This window comes from Haliotis rubra, unplaced genomic scaffold (genome assembly GCF_003918875.1).
Source record: "Haliotis rubra isolate DU_JTF1 unplaced genomic scaffold, ASM391887v1 Scf589, whole genome shotgun sequence".
In the NCBI taxonomy this organism is placed as follows: Eukaryota; Metazoa; Mollusca; class Gastropoda; order Lepetellida; family Haliotidae; genus Haliotis; species Haliotis rubra.
In genome coordinates this window covers 121327-145835 of record NW_025767289.1, presented here as the reverse complement: position 1 = coordinate 145835, position 24509 = coordinate 121327, and the positions used below count along the sequence as shown (strand labels likewise).

Genomic DNA, 24509 nt, shown 5'->3' with positions numbered 1-24509 from the left:
ACCACATTCTCCAAAACTCCTACTCATCAGACAATGAGACAAAAACTATCCCCATGTTACAAATAATTTAAAGTTGTTATACATGTTACTTTCACATATTATGTTAATGAGTGAGTGAATTTAGTTTTACGACGCTTTATTCCAGCAATATCACGGCAGGGGACACCAGAAATGGGCTTCACACATTGTACCCATGTGGGGAATCAAACCCGGGGTCTTCAGCATGATGAGTGAATGCTTTAACCACTAGGCAACCCCACCACCCCTATTATGTTAATGAAGAACACGAGACAGTGGTCTTTTCTCTTTAATGATGTCAGATCTAGCGTTAACAATCTCCAAATATGCCATATAATAATTAAAGCTAATAAACTTCGTTTTATACATCAATGCTGTACAACATAACAAAAGGGACAATAGAAAGATTTCTAGTTTCTCTTCTACAGGGTAAAAATGCTTCAATGTACTCTATGTACAAATTAATACACAATCTTTGAGGGGAAGTAAAACGAATAAAAGGTTAGTTAACCCCCAAAATCAACCTGAAATGTCACAAAAAGGGTTAGCTGTAACAATCTGCTTCCAAACGCGACTAAAACTTCATGGCCTGGAATAAATATTAAGTTTATTGTTTAGATATGTAAGTAAAAAAAGCACAGCATTCATTCCCAAAATGTTCCAAATTGATCTAAATGATACATGACATCATGTCCAAGTGTTTAAATTACAACAGAACAAGAGGTTAACTACATATAAACACAAACATAAACCTGGGGAACGTTGATCAGCACATTTACACACTTTTCAACTTGGCAGCTTGGACAAGCATTCATTCTTCTAAAGAACACCACACATGTACATTGTTAGATTTCAACATGTTAGAAACACAGGGTGCCACTCTAGACTTGTTTAGAAAAATGACAACATTTGTGCATATGTGGAAACTGATGTAAAGACGACATGTTGGTGAACATAAAATGAGAAATTACTGTTGTTTTGGTAAAGCATCTAAATCATTATTAGTAATTATTTTTTCTTGTAGAAAGATAAACAATATGACTCAAATTTACGTGATCCAAAATCATAGGAATAATCATGTAAACTGCTTCAGTAGAAAGTAACTCAATATACAATACTGTGAAACACATTTCCATACATTGTAACATAAGAGCACTTATAACACTTCGATATTTAGCATCTCAGTGATGCCGACACTCAAATAACTAACTAGAGGTTTTGACTTTAGTAAATTGATCATCACATAGATAAATATATTTCACAGCGGTCTGACTGTGCTTTAAAACCCAAACATACAATTACAAAACATTAGTTGACAATGGAGACATGCTTTGGGCAGTGCTGACTTTCTCTGTAAATGATTCACATATAATTGTGTAACAGGGATTATGAGAGAGCATTATGTACACAGCAATGCCATGTTTGAGGACTTGTCTATCTTGTTAATTGCATTTGATTCCAAGAAGAATAGACATGCCTGAGTCGTGACTTGTCACCCGTGTTGTGAGTGCCAGTCTGATCTCTGTCACAACACACATTAACCACAAGTAGTCTACAGTCTCAAATTGAGCAAAACCATTGACTACTGTTGTAACATGTAGCTCTGACTAGTCTCACAAGTCAAACAAACAAGCCTGAATTGAAAAGTCCCTGCTCAGGCAATCAGTCCTGTATGCAATCAAGAAAAACCAGAGAAAGGTTGACCAATTCAAAAAATCGATTGCTTCCTGCTATCACAAACATTTGTCTCCTTACAATGTTCCAAGGAGTGTGAGACTCGCGCAATTCTTTCCGACGACATATTGCACGATCAGTAGAGGACAAATGCCACTCAAGTTGTTGTTTGGGAAGATGCCATGCATGAAATGATCTGTGCTCAGCACAGGAAACTCTAAGGGGCTCAGAAATCTGCAAACTCCTTAGCACACTTCTCAGTTGAAGATATGCGCAGAGGTTCCTCATCATACTCATCAAAATTGCTAGAGTCACCTGGTCCTTTTTGTTTAGGTACAAATGGTGCTTCCACCTGAAAATAAATGCCATAAATGTAGCATTCACCAAATGTCAACAAATTGGATTTTAACATAAGCTTGAATCTAATAATGGAAAGTATAGAAATTGTTCTGCTTCAGACGATCTGATACAGATAAAATATCTCTATTCAGGGCTGGTTCAACAACCTGATGGCAAATTTGAATCATTTCAAATTGGTAAAACAGAGTCAGACATTCAATATGTATCATATGTCAGATTGTTATTGCATACTTTTTTCTGGTAGACTGCTATCCAATCTGTTGTGTTGAACCATTTGTGGGTTTTGATATCGTTGACCCCATTTTTCAAGTTACCAAGTTTCAATATGTATCATATGTCAGATTGTTATTGCATACTTTTTTCTGGTAGACTGCTATCCAATCTGTTGTGTTGAACCATTTGTGGGTTTTGATATCGTTGACCCCATTTTTCAAGTTTCCAAAACGCTTGGTAAGGTCAACTTGAAGCAGGTTCCGCAGCAAATCTTTCAAGTCTCCACTGAAGTGGGACGGGAAGCGTACCTGCAAGATATGAATGAATCAACATTTATCATGTGTCACAAGTTCAAAACTAGAAGCAAGAAAACTAGCATTTCAACTAGAAAAGTGATTGCAGGTGCTTATAAAACCAGAGCCCCCCTCCATAGCACAATTTGACATAGATATTTGCTAACTGGTAGACATTGGCTCTGTGATGCTGATTCAATGTCCGAGTGTGTATTGGACAAACATAACAATATTTTACATACACGGATAAATAAATACAGTAGCCATAGCTGTGCAAATAAACACCACACATACAATGAGTTTGAAAGACATTATCATAGGCCTGTAACAATGAAAACATCGTGTCTTCAAACCCATACTGATCTACACAATTATTAATAGTTTTCAAACTATCTAGTTATTTAGTGTTCATTACATATAAGAATTTGAATACACAATGCCATTTAGAAAGTGGTCAAACGTAACATGTTATATTTGGGATTACACTTTCTTAGTAATGTACAAATTCTAGTACTTTCCTCAGCCACTGCGGCTTCAACTAAAATTGAAGTCTCACAACTGGTAGTCCAGATCACAGACTTTGTGTGCCCCTCTTGACATGTGTTATATCTGGATTTGTATTCAGAATTTCATTCAGTAATGTTCACATTACATTTGTCAAAATCTTTTGAAATGATCAGCATAAACTCAGTATCATTTACTTTTTATTTTTGGGTCACGTACAAGTAATGACTGGTGTCTGCAAAATCCCCCAATGTAGGCTGTTGACATCATTGAAGACATTGGGTGCAATGCTTTATGAGATATTGCGTTTACATAAACTTGAAAAGTGGTCAGTGTCGTGGTGACCTTGACAAAAAGGTCAAGGTCACCAAAATCAAACTGGTGTCTGTATTATTCCCCAATGTAGGCTGTCACCAAATTTGAAGACACTGATTACAACAGTTCATGAGATATCGCATTAACAAATGTTTCAAAAGTGTCATGGTGACCTTGAAAATATGGTCAAGGTCACCAAAATCAACTGGTGTCTGCCTAAGTCCCTAATGTAGGCTGTAACCAAACTTGAAAACATTCGGTACAACAGTTCATGAGATATTGCGTTAACAAGAGTTTGAAAACTGGTCAAAGTGTCGTGGTCACCTTGAAAATATGGTCAAAGTCACCAAATTCAACTGGTGTCTGCGTAATCCCCCCAATGTAGGCTGTCACCAGATTTGACTGACTGACTGACTGAGTTTGGTTTTACGCCGCTTTAAGCAATATTCCAGCAATATCACGGCGGGGGACACCAGAAATGGGCTTCACTCATTGTACCCATGTGGGGATTCAAACCCGGGTCTTCGGCATGACGAGCCAATGCTTTAACCACTAGACTACCCTACCGCCCCGTCACCAGATTTGAAGACATTGGGGACAACAGTACATGAGATATTTCGTTAACAAGAATCGGGACCTACGTACGTATGGACGTATGAATACATAGCCAAACGTTCCGCATTGCGGCGGGGGACAATAAACTACAAAGTTGAAAATAAAACCAACAGTAAATATCGTCTAAGACTGTTGCAGCTTGATGAACATACCGTAATCAACATAATTATTATCAACTTCATCATTAATGCCACTGCCACATACTTCAGTTCAAGTCAAGGGTGTGTTTGTTCTTTGTCTCCAAGCTATGCTTGTAATTTTCTGGAAAGTATTTTAAGAGTCCCTAATAATTCTTAATGTTTGCTCTTTGACCAAGAAAAGGCTTTCTTTCTGGAAAGTAAAGCTTTCATGTGCTGCTGAGCAGTAAATCGAAATGCACTGAATGCAGTCAGGACCCTCCTAGCTTGTATTCTCAGAAAACTGAGCTGCCTTTCTCTCCTAAGGCTATTCTCTGCAAGAATTTCCCTTATCTGTGAAGAACACATGTGATTTCTCAGAAAATCCTTAAAAAGCTACAGCTTAAAGATGCTGAAGGCAAGGGTGTTGTCATAAAAAATCATTTTAGACCTTTGGTGACATTAACTCCTATACCTTAAGAGACTTATGACAGTTGCACCTGATGAAGCACTTTTTATACTTAGGGGATAACTGCAAATTTAACGCTATATCAGCTCTGCTTACATTTTGCCAATATAACTAAATTTGCGGATGTAAAACGACCGGTATACGTCCCAAATTCATCACAGTACAGTTATCCCCATTCTAATTCAACTCGTTTTACGCTAGGTTTTTTTTTCGTGAAAGAAATTCATTATTTAAACCAGGTCAAAGTTCCTCTAGGTCAAAGGTTAATCATATCACTCCTTGAACTTGCACCATCACCAGAAAAAGTAGTTCCCTTTTCAACATGTTTATTATGTGCACACTGACTAAATCTGACAATGATGACTAAATTATAGTGTTATAGCTAAAATGGACGGAATTACCATGAAACCGCCCTCTAGTTATCAGAAATGAGTGGGCCACTGCAAAGGATAATGGCCCGCTGATTCCTCAACGATAGGCCATTGTCAGTTTTGTTGTCACATGACGTCACAACAGGTGATGTCACACTCCATAATGACGTCATAAATCTTGTTTCATGATCTAACAGTGGGTCTAACAGAGTTGTTTGAAGTTAACTTACAAACTTAGTAAAATTTATGATACTGTTTTGTCTTTTTCAACACTAATTCCATCCATTTTAGCGGGGTAGGGGAGTTAATTGACCTAGGGCTTCCGCAAACGATAATGCCCTGAAAAACAGCCTCACCCAATAGTGTAAGGATACATTCAAAGGTTTTGGTGAATCCTTTTTTCAAATTGCTATCATACATATGCTGATTATATGGTCGGAAATTTATAGCACTGACCAATCAGAAGTCGTGTTATATATTAAGTTGAATTCGAATTCACCTTCTTGTTCTGGTTCTAATACTTCAGGTCATGATATTTACCACTTGGCTATAAATGATACTGCTGTCTTTCAACAACATTCTTGAACACTCTGACTCTGGTGTATTTTGGTGATTGTTAATTAATAATTCCATGGGTAACTGATCGATGTTAACCTTGTTGCAGCTAAAAGTATCATGAAGCAATTCATCTTGTGAGACATTTGGTTCCAAGTCAATAGGGCGGTGGGGTAGCCTAATGGTTAAAGCGTTGGCTCGTCACGCCGAAGACCCGGGTTCGAATCCCCACATGGGTACAATGTGTGAAGCCCATTTCTGGTGTCCCCCGCCGTGATGTTGCTGGAATATTGCTTAAAGCGGCGTAAAACCAAACTCAGTCAGTCAGTCAGTCCAAGTCAATATATGTTCAGACAGCAGTTTTATAAACAACATGTGTTTGTATGGAGGTACATATTGATCAAATTGTGATGGCATCATTGGTGAGAAGAAATTCAGCCATAACATTTTAAGCATTTCCATTTGTTGTTTTCATGCTTTACTTTCAACCTGACTTGAGCACAATGGGCTTGATGTTCCTGTGGTCATTACTGGATACACTTGATTATTTACATATATGCCATCACATAGCTAAAATATTGTTTAGTGCAGCGTCAAACAACAGACAGACAAACAAACACCTCAATGGGCATTACATGTGTTAGTTATGAGATTTGTTTTACAATCTTATTGACAAACCTGGCTTACTGCATGTCATTGTCTTAAGCATTACAATATGATTGCCCACGACTGAATTATATTCTACTGGTCTATGATGAATAAGAACGTTCAGTTTATAATGCAAACTTCATTCTACCTTTCCTGAGACAATTTTCTCATAGATTTGGATTGGCTGATCAGCAAAGAAGGGAGGGTATCCTGCAGCCATCTCATATATGAGGACACCAAGGGCCCACCAATCAACAGCCTTGTTGTAACCCTGCAGAAACAAACATTCAGTTTAACATCAACAAGATATTTAATATGAATGAATACAAGAATAACAACAAGATAAAATCAATGATATACCCTGCTCATTACTTGACTGTTTTGATACCGCCTCACCTGGGTCACAACATAGGCAAGAGTAACAGTCAATGAAATTAACCAATCAATAGCTGCTTAGCCATTGGCCTAGTATTTGGAATTCCTGTCTGACATGGAACACAGGCCCTCGTGTCTTTGCAAGGATTAAAAATTTATAAATATTGTTTTAGAGATGACCCCCGACTCGAAATGCTTCACAGTATAATACATTATGACAAGGCAGGACACTTCGGTGCACCCTGCCTGCCTGCTTTGCCGATCGCTACGCTAACATCACATGCAATCGATTAAAACGTAATGTAAACAATCATGGATGAGTGACCTTTCGATCACCACTCATGACACCTACCAATTCTTTATTGTTATTTCAGCAAGTTGATTGAAACCCGATTTTGAATCTCAACTAAACGATCTTGACACAAATGGTTGAATCCGCAAAAAACCTGGGGTCGAAGCAAGCCCTCTGATTGGTTGATGTTTGTTAAGGAGAAATTTACAAATGATGATTTCTTTTGAGAAGCCATTGCTAGAAAAAAATCTTACATTTCTCTCAAGTCAAGCAGTTGATGAAAGTAAACATTCCCAAGAATTTATAAAGAATGTGCAGATTTAGCAGATGACGGGTAGGCGGGCAGGGTGCACCGAAGTGTCCGGCCTTGTCATAATGTAATTTTCTGACTAAAATTGATATTTTATACTTATCCTGACTCATGCTTTTTGCTTGTCTCCTTCTTCTTGCGAATGATAGTGGAACACTTGAATCCCTTTTTGAAGCTCCCTTCAAGAAAGCGGATGTAAAATCACTCACCCAAGGTTGCCTCCCTTAACCGTTTTGGCACCAAAATCAGTCACATGATCGCCCATGCTTGTCACTCTCTCCATTTATGATCACCCGGATTTATAGGAAAATCCAGAGTGCCATGAGGAGAGGTTGGGAGGGCTGACCTCACAAGTCAGGATAAGTATAAAATATCAATTTTAGTCAGAAGATTACATATTTTTCCTTATACTGACTCATGCTTTTTGCTTGTAGAATCCGACGGAACCGGTGGTGGGTCAGGCCACTTCTGGATTCATAGGTTGCTGATTTACGTCCTGCATACCCCGTGGGAACTTCTTATGGCACTTGTGCTGATCCTTTTCTTCCAGCTTCCTCTGATGAGTCTGGGGGGACCACAACTTGTCAGATTCTCTGGAACTGCTTTTCCTGACATTATGTGTGGATTTATGCAACTCCATGTCTTGATGCTCGCATCAAGTGGAGAAGCGACCCTTCTTCATGTACGAGTAACTCCTCCTACAAGTACAGGGTCTATCACTCATGCTGTTCTGCCCTAGACGTGTGCATGGACTCTAAAACTCTAGCTCTCCAGAGCGTTGGCTTTTACAAGTCATGTGAAAAAGGGTGAGATCCATCTCAGAGCCTATGTGGAACCGTCAATTGTTGTGCTACAACAAGAGGCCCAAGCTGGTGAATGCCAGAGACGTCCTCGGTAGCAATGTCTCTGAGTTAGTGGTTGGCAAACACCGTCTCTGCCTTCCAAAAGCAGACCTCCATTATCGTCGAGATGGAGCAGTTTCCATGCAGAGCGAGTGTCGATGCCAGAGCTCTGACTTCATGAGGGTTGGAGGCTCGTGGAAGCTCAAGTCCTGCTGCTTAAGATGACGGGTCTCATCCAAATGGATATTGTTGTACGTGAGACTTCTGTGGTTGTCTCCGTGGATAGAGGGATGAAAAGGCGCTTGAATTTTCGTCACCTCGTGTTAGTTCTTTGTAGGTAGACTTTTTATGCTCTGACTGGGCATAAGGATAGATCCTGGATATCCTGTGGCCCAAGGACTGTAGAGAGTGCTGGGATATGGAACTGTCTGTCTGGTTGACCGGGCAGCTGGTTCTTTGCTATGAAATCCCATCTGTGCATCAAATCGTATTCGTTCAAATCGTAATCGTGCTTCTGTTGCCAAAGCGATCAGGAACAGAGTTTTGTGCGTTAAAAACTCGTAGGATGTCCTTTCTAGTGGTTCGCAAGTGTCACTGGTGAGATGCTGCAAGACTACGTTGAGATCCCAAGCAGGCGCCTAAAACTTCTTTTGTTGGTCTTCCAACTTGAAGGAGCGTAGTAGCGTCTTCATGGTGATAACCGTGCTGAGGGCCGCTAGGTATGTAGAGAGTGTTGAACCTTTTAACCGCCTTGTTTGTCTTAGATAACATAGGTATTCCGCCACTTGAGGATGCGTTGATTTCATTGCCGTGAAGCCATTCCTCAAAGCGTATTCCTCAAATCTCTGCCACTTGTCATCGTACAAGTTGCGGGTTGATCTACGTAGAGCTAGTGTCACTGCTTTAGCGTAATATCCTCTTTTCTTCAAGCAGGTCTTGATATGCTCCATGCGTGTAACTGGAATACTGTGGGATTGCTTGGTGTGCGGATTGATGAGTAGGTTCGGTCACTCTGGGAGTTGCAGGGTTGGACTTCCGAGTTCTTGCATGAGGATGGGAAACCACACCCCCGCCGGCCAATAGGGAGTGACCAAAATCAGTTGCAGCTTCTACGTCTGCTTGATTTTCTGCAACACCTGCGGTATTAGAGCTGGAGGTGGAAACGCTTATGTATGATGCAATGCAAGGCTTCTGGATGTAACATCCATTCCGTCGGGGATGGTTGTGCTGGACGAGATGGGGCGTCTGCTATCACATTCTTGGCTCCCGGAATGTGGCATGCTTTTATGTAGAAGTTCAGGTCGTCTATTAAGCTGAACAGATGAAAGCTGAGATCTAGAAGATTTCTTGATCTTGTTGATCCTTGTTTGTTGATGTAGAACGCTACTGTGGAGTTGTCCGTATGGATCATCAGCTGTGCGTTCCTTAGTATGCTGGACCAGTGTAGTAAGGCGTTTATTACTGCTTTCATCTCGAGCATGTTGATGTGCATGCTCTGCTCCTGACTTGACCATTTCCCTGCTGCCACTCTGTTGTCGAAGTGAGCTCCCCATCCTTGAAGCAATGCATCTACGTAGAGATGAGTGCTGGACTCCCGCTCCGATAAGTAGGTTCCTCTGCAGACATTCGACTTCCGAGTCCACCATAGAAGATACGGTTTCAGACTGTCCGGTAACACGAAGGGGTCCAGACTGCTGAGATGGGCGTTCATGAACACTTGTAGTGGGCGCAGTTGTTGTCTTCCTCTGCGAGTCATGTCTTGAGCTGACGTGAGGCTCTGCCAACTTCGTAGTGGTAATGGAGCGAGTAGTGCTTGAGATATCATGTGTTGTATCTTGACCCAACGCTCCTCTGGAACGACTATGCGATTCGCCGACGTGATGAGCCGCATTCCTAGGAATTGAAGATCCTGTCTTGGTTCTAGTTCCGACTTGAGGAGATTTTCTAGCCATCCTAGTTGAGTGAGAAGCCTGATGGTGAAGTCTAGTTGTAGTCTGAGTTGACGGGGATCTTGATGAATTTGAATCCCGTAGTCCAGGTAAAACGCACTGTGTAGACCTCGACGATGTAGATATGTGATGATGGGCTTTGTCACTCGAGCAAACAACCATGGGGCCGACGATATTCCAAACGGTAGCACCTTCCATTGGAAATGACGTCCTTTGAAGAGGAATCGTAGGTATTTCCTTGAGTCCGGATAAATTGGGATGTGAAGATACGCATCCTGTAGATCTATGCTGGCGAGGTAGTTTAACGGACGAACGAGTTGTCGCTGCTGAGGAAGATGTATCATCCTGAACTTTGCAGGTCTGCGTAGATAATCTTGGTTGAATTGTCTCGTGTTGTAGATGAGTCGGAACTTTTCCTTGGAATGTTTCTTTGGTACTAGGAAGATTGGGAAATAAAAACCAGACGTGATGAGCTCCTGTTTTATCTCTTAGAATGCCTGTTTCTCGAGTAGACTTGTGATGGCATCGTGTAGTTTCTCAATCTGGTCGGCAGCGTAGATATGGGCCAGAGGGTTGCTTGTAAGCGGTGGTACTGCTTGCAGTTGTATCTTGTATCCTCTGCGTAGGATCTGGGATACGTAGTCAGCCTGAAGAATTCCCCAATTCTCCCAGTAGCGTTGCAGACGTCCACCTACTGTCGAAGGTTGTATGGGAACGGCATCTACGGGATGAGGAGTGCCTGCGTGCAGGCTCCTGATGGTTGTCCGTATCTGAGGTCGAAGATGATCCTTGTGATCTGCTTCTGCGCTGCTCCGGAGAACGTCTAGTTCTGCTCCTGCACGAACGCTCCTCAATAGGCTCTTCTGGAACACCTACAGCAGTCTCATTGTTATCAGGGCTGCCGGGTTCTCTGGAAGTTGCCGTAGACGATCGTCGAGTGTGTGACCCTTCACGCAGGCTTCTATCTTCAACCGGATGCGAAGTGCAGACTGCTTGTCCTTCGTGCAGGCTTGTCGTAGATGGGGTCTTCGCCGCAGCCTTCTCCTGCGCGGAGCGTCGTTCCATCAGCTCTAACATCTGCTCAGTGAACTGCTGCATGAAGATACCCGGGTTGAAGTTCTAAGACGACGGCTGCTGCTGCTGCAGAGATGCTGACGCATCTGGGAGGGATGAGGCTTCTTCCAAGGACCGCTGTATTTGTGAAGAACTGACGTCTCTGGTACCTGATGTCTGCGTTGATAGATCATCTGTCTGTGCTGTGATGGCTGTGATGGCTGCTGATGTCGCTGTAGAAGAGGATCTCATCTTCTTCTTAACTGCTTCTTCAGGAATGAGGATAGGTGGATCCTCATACACGTCCACTTCGTCTGGAGGGATGATCTCTGCAGAGGAGGACCTCGTCTTCTGTGCTGCACCGTGGGAAGACTTCGCCGAAGTCTTATCTGCAGTCGACTTCTTTTTCTGTGAAGACGATGACCTGGTCTTCTTAGACTGCGACGAGGCTACTTCAGACGTTGACGATCTCTTCCTGGAGCCGGGGCTCCCCTCTGCCACAGCAACATGCTCCATAGTAGCGACCGGCAAACAGCTGGAATGGTGAATCTCAGCAGCAAACAATGAAAACAGTTATCAGCGCATTCACTCGGTTTAGACATGACTTGTAAATGCCTTCTAGACCAGTCCTTAGCACGTCTAACAATGGAAAATAAATAATTATTGAATTCAATTTCAGATAAATGCTGACAAAGTTGAAAGCGAAAGCTCGAAGAACATGTAGAAGTGCAATTAGGACATAATAGATGAGGATCAACAGCAGACAACCGGTACCTGCAACGAATGCAAGTTTTCATCAATTGTAAACAAGATGAAATATCATGTCAACAACGTGAAAAAACAGATAATTTAGACAAAAATTTCAAACCATATTGCTGGTATATCTTCCTAAATGCCGTATACAGCTAAATTTTGCGGTAAAGTTCTAAAAAGTGCCGTATAGGGACCCAGGCGCTCTCACAACCGTTCTCTAGGGCGAAGAAGGAGAGAGTGACAAGCATGGGCGATCATGTGACTGATTTTGGCGCCAAAACAGTAAATGGAGTGATGTTACGTTTTTTGAAAGGGAGCTTCAAACACGGATTCAAGTGTTCCACTATCATTCGCAAGAAGAAGGAGACTAGCAAAAAGCATGAGTCAGGATAAGGAAAAACATGTATTATAGATCTACTGTGAAGCATTTCGAGTCTGGGGTCATCTCAAAAACAATATTTTTTTAATCTTTAATCCTCGCAAAGACACGAGGGCCTGTGACATGGAGAGGGAATCCCCATACATACCAATTTTGGACTCACCTGTTAATGAAAAAGTAGGACGTAGTTACTTGTTCATGACCATAGTTATTACATTTTGCATATTTGAAAAGGGCTGATTCATACCTTGCTGAGGATGATTTCTGGAGCCAAGTATTCTGGTGTACCACAAAGGGTCCAGGTTCTACCCTTCACACGTTTTGCAAAACCAAAATCTGTAACCTGTACAAATGATACATAGGGTATGTAATACTTTCAGTAAATTTCATACAAAGAGAAATGCATCTTACATACACAAAGAAGGCCTATATTACAAGGATGATGTTTTTGCAAGAAGTATGAAATGATCTACTTCTTTTTCATTTACTTTTTAATTTTTGCACAAGTTTTGGCCAAAATAATTAAAATAATCTGTAGATGTGGCCATAAATCAGGCTTATTTGTCAACTCACATAGTTCAAGACATCAAATTAGAATGGAACACATTTGTATTAATGAGAAGAAACAAATTTTCAATTTATCATTCAGTTAAAAAAGACAATTTCAAAGGCAACACAGAAAATGAATATCTTCCATCAGACAACCAGATAACTGAAATTTCGTCTGACAAGAAAACAAATTAAAGCTCAAAGCAAAAATTATCATTGTTCTACCTACGTTTTCTTTTGCTAAAATTGCTCTTTGCAATGTAAGTACATTACAAAAACAGCTACAGTTTTGATGCTCCAGACATTTCATAAACTGTGAAAGATTGTGCGTGCCAGCCAGCCAGCCAGTTCACACACAAGCCTTGCAGGCCATGCAGACTTACTTACCATTTATGGGGTTGACTGGCTGGCAAAACTGGTTGTCTGAGGGGCTACAAGAGTGCCAGTGAGAGATAACATCTCACTGACATAAATGCATACATTCATAGCAAATACTAGCAGCCGTCATCCATACATCACATTAATATATCAATAAAATATGTGTGGGATTTGATATTTATATACAAAGTGAATATCAACTACTTTTATGTCTATAAAATTAGCAACAGAAACTCTATATGTGATGACATCTACTAGGAATACACAACATCTAGTACAAAATAACACATTCTAACTCATGCAAACCCAATACACAAACTAATCTAGCAACTTCAATTCTGCTCAAAACTGTGTGATAGCAAGGTACAAAAGCAGAGGTACTTCCTTTTTGAAAGGTGAAGTAAATTGCAAACAGGCTGCATATGACAACTGTAAATGGTGAAAATGTCTTCTTGCTCAATACTATTGATATACATTTGTAACTCCAACATTTTGTTGACACCACACCACCATGATATAAACTGAGACAAAACCTTAGACCCTCCTAAACTATTGCACAGCCACGGATGACTGCCATTAGTGCAAACAGTTTATGCTGCTTTTCAGCTGAGTTGTGAAACAAAACCAAATAGCAAAACTTGAATAGCATTCTTATACTGAACACTGTTTAACATTTTGAACCAACTTTTGGTATGCAATGATCATATTCTAAGACATAAACGTGTTCCAAACCCGCCAATTAGCCTAAAATCAGTATGTGCTAAAATACTGTTCATTCTCCACTAAGGTAAAAGTCAACTTTTCATGATTACACATCAGACTCAAGGTGTGTTGGCCAATACAGCCATGCATTCTACGTGATTATCTACTGAACACTGTGTTTCCACTAACCTCAACCACTACCTGAGCCACAACTAACAACAGATACTGTCAATTTATCATCTAAGCCCACACTCCACACGATGTAGTGAATTGCTTGCAACACTCAAATTTGCATTTACTGTCATTAAGGCATCAGTAATGTGTTGTTAGTGTAGCAATATTACGATACGTGTGTGCTTGTGTTGTAATAAGAGACCTTGGTTGTTCCCCAAATGAAGAACACTAAGAACCTTACACTTCAATGTCCCATCGTAGAGATTATACTAACTCTTACAATGGTAGCTACTTGTCCTTTTAATTGAGTGTATGACCTTCAGAGTTAATCTGATTTTCAATATCAGTGACAAGTATGTGAGGAAAAATCACCATGGGCTACACCATGTATACAGCACAAAATCTACAGTGAAATTACATGTAACAATGTACACAAGGCATATGCTAATCACAGCAAAGTAGCTGTCAAGAAGTACTACTTGCATAAGATTGTCATACATTAGTAATATCATCATATAACCCCTACTATATCTGCAGGAAAAAGCATTTGAATCAAAATCACCAATTTACTTTGCATCACTCCAGACCTTCCAATCAATGCTCTGCCCCAAATGACACATACAAAGACAATTTTCAACTAAAGTAAATATTTCTCAAGTGAGGTGATACACATTTGCTTACAGGTTATTACCTCGGGAATGACCTTTATCCTTAACACAGATGATTATTGCCTCAATACATATGTCCTCTTGTCACCAGATTGTTTAGTGCTCCATGAAGATAGTTTCATTTACTTCCATACTTTGTCTACCTAATACCATGATTATAATGCTGGGGTACATATGTGTAGTTTGTATGTATTTGCATTAATTGTGCTTTCAAGACATAGATACTATTTCTTAACTGTCGCACTGTCATAATCTCAAAGAATTTGGATGGCAGGTTCTTTAACTAAAGCCCCATCACCACAAGGTCACAGAAGCATGTGCGAACCTAAATTACCCAAGGCATACAGAATATTGGAAATATATATATGTGGTAGAGACAGAGCAATCATTTGAGCTGAAGACACCTCGCCATACCTGTAAGTAGCCTGAAGAATCAACCAGTAAATTCTCAGGTTTTAAATCTCGGTACATAATATCCAAATGGTGCAAGTATTCCAGCACCAACACAATTTGTGCAGCATAAAATCGGGAATGCGGCTCACTGTCAAAGAGAAGTACAAAAACAATGGTTCAAAGTAACTGAAAGACAAGTTGACTGTAACAACGGGTAAGAAAGTAAAACACATTGTCAAAAAACATGTTGGCGTGGACACAATAACAGCAGGACTGTACCACACAATCTGTCAGCCCTGATGGTAGATAGCATGTCCAGCACAGTAAACTTACTTTGATATAACCTTGTGGATCAATTAGCATATTTTCTGGTTTGAGATCTCGGTACACTAGATCCAGGTAGTGAAGGTATTCAAAAGCCAAAACAATTTGAGCGGCGTAAAACCGGGAGTGGGGTTCACTGAAGCAAAGCAAAAGCAGAGGGTTACAGGAAAAATAAAACTAAAGACCAACCAAATTTAAAAAATTGGAAAAAAAGGGGAAAAAATACGAAAGGAATGTATAATGTGTTAATAGTAACAGTAGACTACGGAACATTCTCAACTACATCCAGTTAGGTGGCTTTGTGAGAGCCAACTTACTTTGACAAAGCCATTAGTGTCAATGAGGATATTTTCAGGCTTAAGATCCCTGTATATAATGTCAAGGGAATGTAGATACTCAAACGTCAGCACAATTTGTGATGAGTAGAATCTGGCATGTTGCTCACTGATCAATAAAGAAAAACAAACAAAATTCATTACAAAAAAGAACAAGCTTGTTTTGATTTGAATTTCTCTTTATGCATACTGAAATAAAAAGATCAACAGCTCAAGATTACAATGCCTGGAAAAAAATTGAAATTATTGAATATAGCAGAAACAAATGTGCAACAAAATCAATAAATGATAACAATTGGCAAAATGTACATATGAACGTTGTCTCCCAAACCTGCAATGAAATAATCAGAAAGTACAAAAAGGTTAGTTACTAATTATAATGTGTGAAAAACAGATATCTCTTTCATTTAAAGTTACTCTTACACCAACTTACAAGAAGGAAAAAATTGAGGAGACATGAAAATAAAACAATGAAAATGACATGTCTCTTGTAATTCCATTGTCATTTAAGTATTCATAAATCACAGAATAAACAACAGAATTAAAAATGACATGACTGACATATCTTAATGTGGCTATTCTGATTTTGTAAAAGATATTTGTGGATATGTATCATAATAATTACAACTATCATCTCCAAATATGACTACTAGTTACTGTGACATTTCCTAATGCTGAATATCAAAATGCTGTACAAAAAGAACAAGAAATGCGCCAGTATCTTTTTGAGAAACTATGAATATATCCTTTCTGAGGAATAGTAACAAATTACAAAGAGTTTGTATTACATGCAGAAAAAAACAAAACAAGCCTGACTAGACACTCCATAAAGTCGTTTTTACCTCTGCAGTGCTGAAGCAGTCATGTAGTCAAGTAGCTTCATTGTTACGAACATAAACATAAAAATATAAGGTGGAGTTTCTGCAGCTCACCTGAGACTAGACAAAGTTTCACACAAAAGAAGACCCCAAGACTTGGCATGAGGCAGTGTACTTTATATACAAAGAACAAGTAATAACTCAAAATAGAAGAATACTAAAAACAAATTTCACTTCATTTTGAAAACAACTGTACATGTACTGTCCTTAAATAGATTTCTCAAATTGGTTTGCCTTTGTAAGGGTATGTGAAAGTCAAAGGTTGCCATGGGTTGGAGCTGGATGAAAAACAGTAAATAGAAATTTACCCCAAAGTGTATTATATGACTGTAATATAACTGCAATATAATTACCATGCAAATACATGGAATTCTATGAGCAGTTAAAAGAGACCAACCACAGCTAGGAGTATTCATGGGATGTTACTGTTAAGCGAGCTTAAAAAAGCAGAAGAGGGACAAACTGGACAGATATCTGAGTATTCTGACAGAAAACGCACCATAACATTGGCTCAAATGACTTGCAGTGAAGTGAGCCGACACACGCACACCATATGGTACACCCTCTAAATAACAGAAAGTGACTTGAATTGTCTGTTGATGAAAATAGACAAAATTGGCTGATGTACCGTCATCAAGTATCTCCAACCGACAAGGCAACTCCAACAGCGATCTATGGTGACATGGTATAAGCTTTAGTCGGATGATGCTCCTTCTTTTGCCATCATTAAGAACAAGGCAAAAGGAGTCCCAGAGTGCTTAAGAGAGCATCAAAGATGATCCTGGTTTAGGAAGACATGCTGCATGCTATCTCTGACTAGTCTGAGCCAAAACAGTCGGTTTCAATCATGATGAGATTTCAGGACATTCTGGGAAAAACTGGGCACAGCAAGTCTTAGCAGGCTGTGTTATTTGTAACCAGTGATGTGTCTTCCATTTATCACCATCGACTAGATACCAAACAAGCAGTGGAAACACCTAATGTCTCTGACAAAGAAGACAATGTCTGCTCTATTAGCTGGTAAAGCGATGGCTTCGGTTTTCTATCATCAATGACAATGCAGATATGAAAAGAGTTGGGATAATTAAGGTATCCTTACTACTACTCATGTATAACCTAACAAAACTTCTGTGAAAAAGGGATAACAACAAAATATGATGATGTCAGCATGTTCAGTACATATAGTTAGTAGATTCCTTTGTAAATATTTATGGTGAACAACAGCAGTGATTCTAGATATTTTCGGCCTAAACGGCAAAACTATTTTTCTGGTAAAATGTACTGGGTCTCATCTACTGTTCTGTGCAATAGCATGGGTTATTTGCTGTCTGTCCTATGGAATACTCATAGATTGGATAAAGATGAAAGACTGCTTTGCAGCAGCATTGTGAAATGTTGTACTTGTGTTTAGACAACTCATGAAACTACTAGTGAATTAGCAGGGATCTGACTTTCGTTTATCACAGTAGTATATTTGAGCACTATCAGTTAAAGGGTTTCATCATTTCATTAAAATACATTTAGCGCTTCAAGATGTAATATGAGGTCACATATCAATACAAAAGAATGCATGACAACTGGTATTTGAAACTGGTATCATTGTTTTCTCACTGACTACCACATACATGTATTACAGACAGAAGGCATTCAGATTAATGGTAGGCAAATCATTCTTGGTAGGCAGGGATCTGCAGGGATCTTTCTTCAATTTGGTCGTTATCCTTAACACAGGCAGATGTGTAAATATGTCCTTTGTATGACTACTGAACCTATTTTAAGAAGCTTAAATTCCATACATCTCCTTTAAGTCAAACAAGTGTAGAAGTGAGCAAAGCTCAAATACCCCCGCTTCCCACTTTGGGACATGGAAATGACTGATATTGATATATATAATGTGACAAGGATCAGCAGCTCACAAGACTTTCTCTTTGACTCTACTAAACTTTATATACATGTTAGATAATAGTTTTGGAATGTACTGATTACAGTATTAATTTATGGAAACTAGATTTTTGTGTGTTTTCCGTGGAAACCTGACATACAATTGAACTTGACTGTCTCATGTTGCACACAATGAAGTGGACGTAGATGAAGATTGCTATATTTAGCACATGGCATATTTGTGGGTCATGATTAACTTGTGTATTAAGTTTGGTGAACCTAGCATGTATAGTTTCGATGATATGCCGTGGTCAGGTAACCATCAAATACATTTTGCATGTACCTAGCATGAACTAGCATGTAAACTTTAAGAGATATGCTCCGGACAAAATAATCGAACACGTTGGGCACTAAGTCATGTTTCCATGGAAACAGCAAAAAATACAATTCATATCTGGATCTACCCCCCAAAAGGCACATCTAGGGATCATGCTTGATACGTGTACCAAGTTTGATGAAGCTAGCATGTATAGTTTGGAAGATCTGCTCCGGACAAGATGACATCCTCATAGTCACAGCCTAAGTTGTGTTTCCATGGATATAGCGAAAAAAACAAAATTCTGAAAAAACTTTAAAATAGCAAAAGGCACATCAATGGGTAATGATTAACATGTGTGTGAAGTTTGGTGAACCTAGCATGTAAACTTTAAGAGATATGCTCCGGACAAAGTTTCGGGACGGGCGGACGGACGGACATAATGAATGCTATATACCCCCGTTACTTCATAGCGGGGGTATAATAAAATAAATTCAATGTTGCAAGTATTGGCTTTACGAACATAATATGTCAATTGATATTTAAAATCTAGTTAAAAAAACAAGAGAGAAGAATTCAGATCTTCAGCAACGACAGGCATCAGGTGCTAGAGCTGTTCTAATTCACTTACATATATGGAGAATTGAACTGAATCCCCTCATGAACTTGATTCATTATTCGCCATCACTCAACTTCAATATTCTGGATAGGTCTAGAGGTGAAATGCTGTCTTTTGATCTGAACATAGTGTGTTTGTTGTTTAATGAAACTGCCAGTAGTATACCTTTAAACCAATGGTTGATACCATAAGTAGAGCCCATGCTGTTAAGAGTACGCTTCTCAGGCAAAAAAAACCCCTGGTAATTGCATCATAATCAACAGTGAGATCATGATGAGTATGGCTTCAACAGTCCTCTACATTATGAAAGCACAATGTTGGGGGAAGCTCCAAAACATGTAGAACAAACTTGATTCCAGTGCACAGAAAAAGGCTCAAAGCTATTGCCATGAATTCTTCATTGTGAACCATAAGGTCATATTTCAACACAACAATGCCAGGCTGCATACAGAATGTAGCAATTATAACCAACCACAATTTGCAGGTCCTCCTCTCGCTGTGTGAATTGCCAAGTTTGAAAACATGGGACCAGTCAAATCATAGCACACACTGGGGTCATTCTGAACCTGATCAAGCTGCCGAGGCACAAAAGACCAAGTGGCTAACAATGCCGAACATGTGATTCATAATCTCATGAGGAGCCAGGCTGTACTTGACGATAATGGTGGACACAAGTATCACAAATATTAGGTGAGTTTTTCATAACCATAAAAAAAAGAAAGAAAAAGAAAAAGAAACTTCACACATGGAAAAATGAATTATATTGAAAATGGGAAGTACAAGGTAGGTAATAAGGGATAATCTGACGTATCCGCCCAAGCGGGTGTATGTAGCACACGCTTTTGTGGAAACCCGATTGTAATCACAATCTCATGAGCCTCACCATCATTACATGTGCAGAATTGACTGGTGATTAGAGAAAACATGTTAACAATCCTCATGCCACTCCTTACAAATATTGGAACGTGAACGAGCAATTCTCATGTTCTGGGCCAGCCAGTCTATTGTGGTTGTTGCACATGCCATGAGATGCAGTAGACAGATATTTCAAAATCTGAGGACCTGTGCGCATCAAACAGGTATGACATCTGATAGCCCCAGGTCAGGAAGGTCATGTGTGATGTCAGATATGGAGGACAATGACTGACTGAGTTTAGTTTTACGCCGCTTTTAGCAATATTCCAGCAATATCACGGCGGGGGGAGGACAATGAAATTTGGCTATAACATTTGCACTATCATTTTACGACCCTAACGTCATCCAGTAATGCACTGGTCGCCTAACTGTCCAGACACTACAAAACTACTTGAATGCTGCCCATCTTTGTGCCTGACATTCTTTTGTTGGGCCGATTCTGACACAGGTAAACTGTAGTGAACATCTACGCAGGGCAAAATTGCACCTGCAGATGGCTAAATTTCCTGCAAAATGTGGTTACTGATGTCATGAGCCACCATCGAGATCACCTGACCTCAATCCCATTCAACACATTGAATTCTCTTGGACGACGACTTTGCACCTTTGAAGACAGAGAGAGAATGAAAGGTGAGTTGCATAAGGTAGAAGATTTTCCATTGTCACTTCCTGGTTCCACTGGTAATGTCAACTGGCATCCAAGTTTGGTCGACAGAAAGACTTTCCATTTTGTCTGAAATAACTGAGAACTATTTTGTTACATAAACTGCCTTTGTATCCATGTTCATGCTATACATTTTCTGCAAATAAAAACTTCAAATGAGCTCTGCCTCAATCACGATGGCCAAGGCAGCTGACATCATTCTCTGCCAATAGAGAGTCGGATTATCTCAAATTATCTGATACAATTTGGTACATTTCATTCAAGTCATCACTGCATTTCAGTTGTTTCAATAAATACATATCCAATCACACAGATGTATTGAAATAAATCAAAAAGTAGAAAACAATGTAACCAATAATAAAATGACATTTTTGCAATTGATGATGTTACCTAACACATGATATCTAACCGATAAACCTGAAATCAATTGACTGTTTTTCCATCTATAAGCAAACTTCGGAGAAGGCATGTAACTGAGACAGTTGAATAAGCATGATCACTGTTAAACAAAGCTAATCCTAGTAAACTATAACATAGAAAATTGACAACTAAATACAGGAAACAGGCTCATCTGAGTTAGGTTGGTACTTCAAAATGAACAGATTTTTTCTTCTTATGGTAACAAATTGGGCATTGTACTGTGTCAAGACACAAACTGGCACAGTGTGATGGAATTCTATGTGACCATGTATTGTATAAAAATGTAGGAAAGACAAACATGTTTTTATTGCAAACATAGGGATTTGCGCATGTGCTGGCGATGGGCTTCATTCAGGTCTGCTATACATACTACCCGTCAAAAGTTTAGCCTCACTTAAAGCACTCACTATATTTATGCACATATATATGGTTACATCAAAGATGAATTTCTCCACTAACTTAGGGGAACCAACTGCAAACCTTATTCAGATGAATTGCATGAGGATCATGCATGAACTGCTGAAAAGCATGCACAAATATTGTACATATGAACAGCTGCGTTTGGGTGTAAAGTTATGTTAAGAATTTGCCAATTTTGACTGAGTTTCATCATTTATAGACCTCATAACAATAATCTTTTAAACATTACAAATTTGTTTTACAATACATAACTTCATGTTTAAACAGTACCTTTAAACAGTATGGAATATTTTTCAAAATCTTGTTTAGAACAGTTGACTGAAGAAAGTGGCTACATTTACACTAGTGAGTCTAAACTTTTGATGGGATATAGATGGGTTGTATAACTAAGCATTGATTTTAAAGGTTTACGGGGGAAACCTTATACATGGTGTTGGTTTATAGACAGTGATATACTGTATATGAATTTTCTAGACCTTAACCCTTTTTCATCTACCAATTAACGTCTCCATACTGGAAAAGTGTCAACTGTTTTCCAGTCTGCAAAATGTCATCCATCAAGTGTATGAAATATTTAATCTAACTGTTGTACTAAAAAATTCAAAGGATTCAAAAAGGGTCCATACTATTTAAAACACCTAAGGAAGCATGTGAGTATGATTTTGTGCAGCCTTTAGCAATATACATGTACCAGCAATAACAATGCCAGGAACACCAAATATAGGTCTTTGGGGGAAAGAGCAAAGTGTTGATTAATTCTTATTTAGGATTAAAGTTGCATCATAGGAAATGAGAAAGTATCAGATTTCACTGGACCGACAACATGCAATGAATTATGTACCTGAATCTTCCTATCCTTCTTAAATGTGAAAACATCTCTCCACCAGAGACAAATTCCAATACCATGTACAGGTTAGTGTTGTCCTGCAACAGGAGACAAGGCTTCAGTAAATAAAGACAATTACATAAATTTGAATATTTATGACATAACAATAGATATCTGGACACAACTCCTGAAAAACTAGTATTGGATAAGTATACCAAAAACATTATTTTCTAAATACAGTCATCCCTTGCCATAACCACGGATCTTGGGGTCCATGGATGACCCCCCAGCATCTGCGTTATACATGACCAATGGTCAAGTAAAATCATATTTTCCATGTGCACAGCGTAACTGCTACAGGGCCTGTTAGTCTCGTGAGGTGCTACTTCAGGTGCTAAGCTGGTTCCTGACTCCCTTTGCACGCACCAACATGCGATATGTGAGATGGAGCTCAGCTTACTTCCGGTAGAACATTTCCTGTGACAAGCGTATTTTCAAGAACCAGTTTTTCTTCCAAATTGCGCGACCACCAAATATGACTTTACTAGACCGGACCAAGTGTACAATCATGTTGACAGTCATAATAGTCGGCTAATTTGGGGAGGGTTAGATCGGAAATTTGTTATTACTGCAAAGATTATAGGTTCTTTACTGTCACTGGAAGTACTAAACAATGTAAATTTGTAAATGAAAATGTAATTTTTTTAAGTAAAATTGATATTTTATACTTATCCTGACTCATGATCTTTCCCTTATCTCCCTTTCCTCTTCGAATGGTAGTGGAACACTTGAATCCCTTGAAGTTCCCGAAGCGGACGTATAAATATACTCACCCACGAGTTACCTCCCTTTGCCCTTTCCCGCGCAAACCAGTCATGTGACGTGCCTTACTTGTCACTCTCCTGATTTTCTGCCCATGCACTTGGATCTGCTGTGAAATCTCAAGTGTCTTCAACGGGGAGGTTGGGAGGGTTTCTTCGTCATGAGTCAGGATAAGTATAAAATATCAGTTTTACTTAAAAAATTACATATTTATCCTTATCCTGACTCATGATCTTTTGCTTATAGAATCCGACGGATAGGTGGTGGGTCAAGCCACTGGATTCAACAGCTGTCCTTAGATACGTCCTGTATCCCCCCCCATGGGAACTGCGAAACGGCATTTCTGTGATCCTATTCTTCCAATTTCCGTTACTTGGGGGGACCACTTTCTTGTCTTACTTCAATCTCAGACAAGTTGAATCATGTTGATTCATGTGGCTATAGATAAACTAGTATCTTCCTATTACTAGATATCTTATAACAACCTATAGATTATGATAAGATCTTTATCATAAATGAGTTGCGACCCCTTCATGTACAGTTAAAATCTTTACCTGTACAGGATCTTTAATCACTCATGCTAGCCTGTCTTAGACTGTGCGCATGGACTTTCAAACTAATACTTTTCCTTAGTAAAAGTTATCAACAAGTCAACTTGATAAAGGGTGAAATTTTCCGACTCAGCGCCTTTGATGAACCTCTGTGGCTACAGATAAACTAATATCTTCTTATTACTAGATATCTCATAACAACCCATAGATTACGATAAGATCTTTATCATAAATGAGTTGCGACCCCTTCACGTACATGTAAGATCTTTACCCGTAGAGGATCTTTAATCACTCATGCTAGCCTGTCTTAAACTGTGCACATGGACTTTCAAACTAGTACTTTTCCTTAGTAAAAGTTATCAACAAGTCAGCGTGATAAAGGGTGAGATTTTCCAACTCAGCGCCTTTGAGGAACTGTTAGTTGCTGTGCTACAACGAGAGGCCCAAATTGGTGAATGCCTGAGACGTCTTCAGTGGCTATGTCTCGGAGGTAGTGGTTGGCAAACACCGTGTCTGACTTCCAAAAGCAGCTCTCCATAATTGTTGGTATAGAGCAATTTCCGTGTTGAC

General features: G+C 39.4%; 1 protein-coding gene across 7 annotated transcripts in view; it reads right to left on the bottom strand.

Annotated features, from left to right (window-relative positions):
• Nucleotides 1-293: 293 nt before the first annotated feature.
• The window catches only part of LOC124254967 (cAMP-dependent protein kinase catalytic subunit beta), a 107733-nt gene continuing 83517 nt past the window's right edge, over nt 294-24509 (bottom strand). For 2 of the 7 annotated variants that reach the window (XM_046688812.1, XM_046688809.1), the window contains exons 5-11: nt 22582-22664; nt 14990-15116; nt 12352-12447; nt 6300-6422; nt 2449-2573; nt 2284-2323; nt 294-2044 (exon numbers count right to left, since the gene is read on the bottom strand). In XM_046688812.1, the coding sequence (XP_046544768.1) occupies nt 1919-2044; nt 2284-2323; nt 2449-2573; nt 6300-6422; nt 12352-12447; nt 14990-15116; nt 22582-22664 (720 nt within the window). In that variant the 3' untranslated portion in view covers nt 294-1918. Of the gene's footprint in view, nt 2045-2283; nt 2324-2408; nt 2574-6299; nt 6423-12351; nt 12448-14989; nt 15117-15301; nt 15429-15609; nt 15737-22581; nt 22665-24509 lie in introns of all 7 variants that reach the window. The other 5 variants (XM_046688807.1, XM_046688811.1, XM_046688806.1 and 2 more) reach the window with 3 other exon arrangements.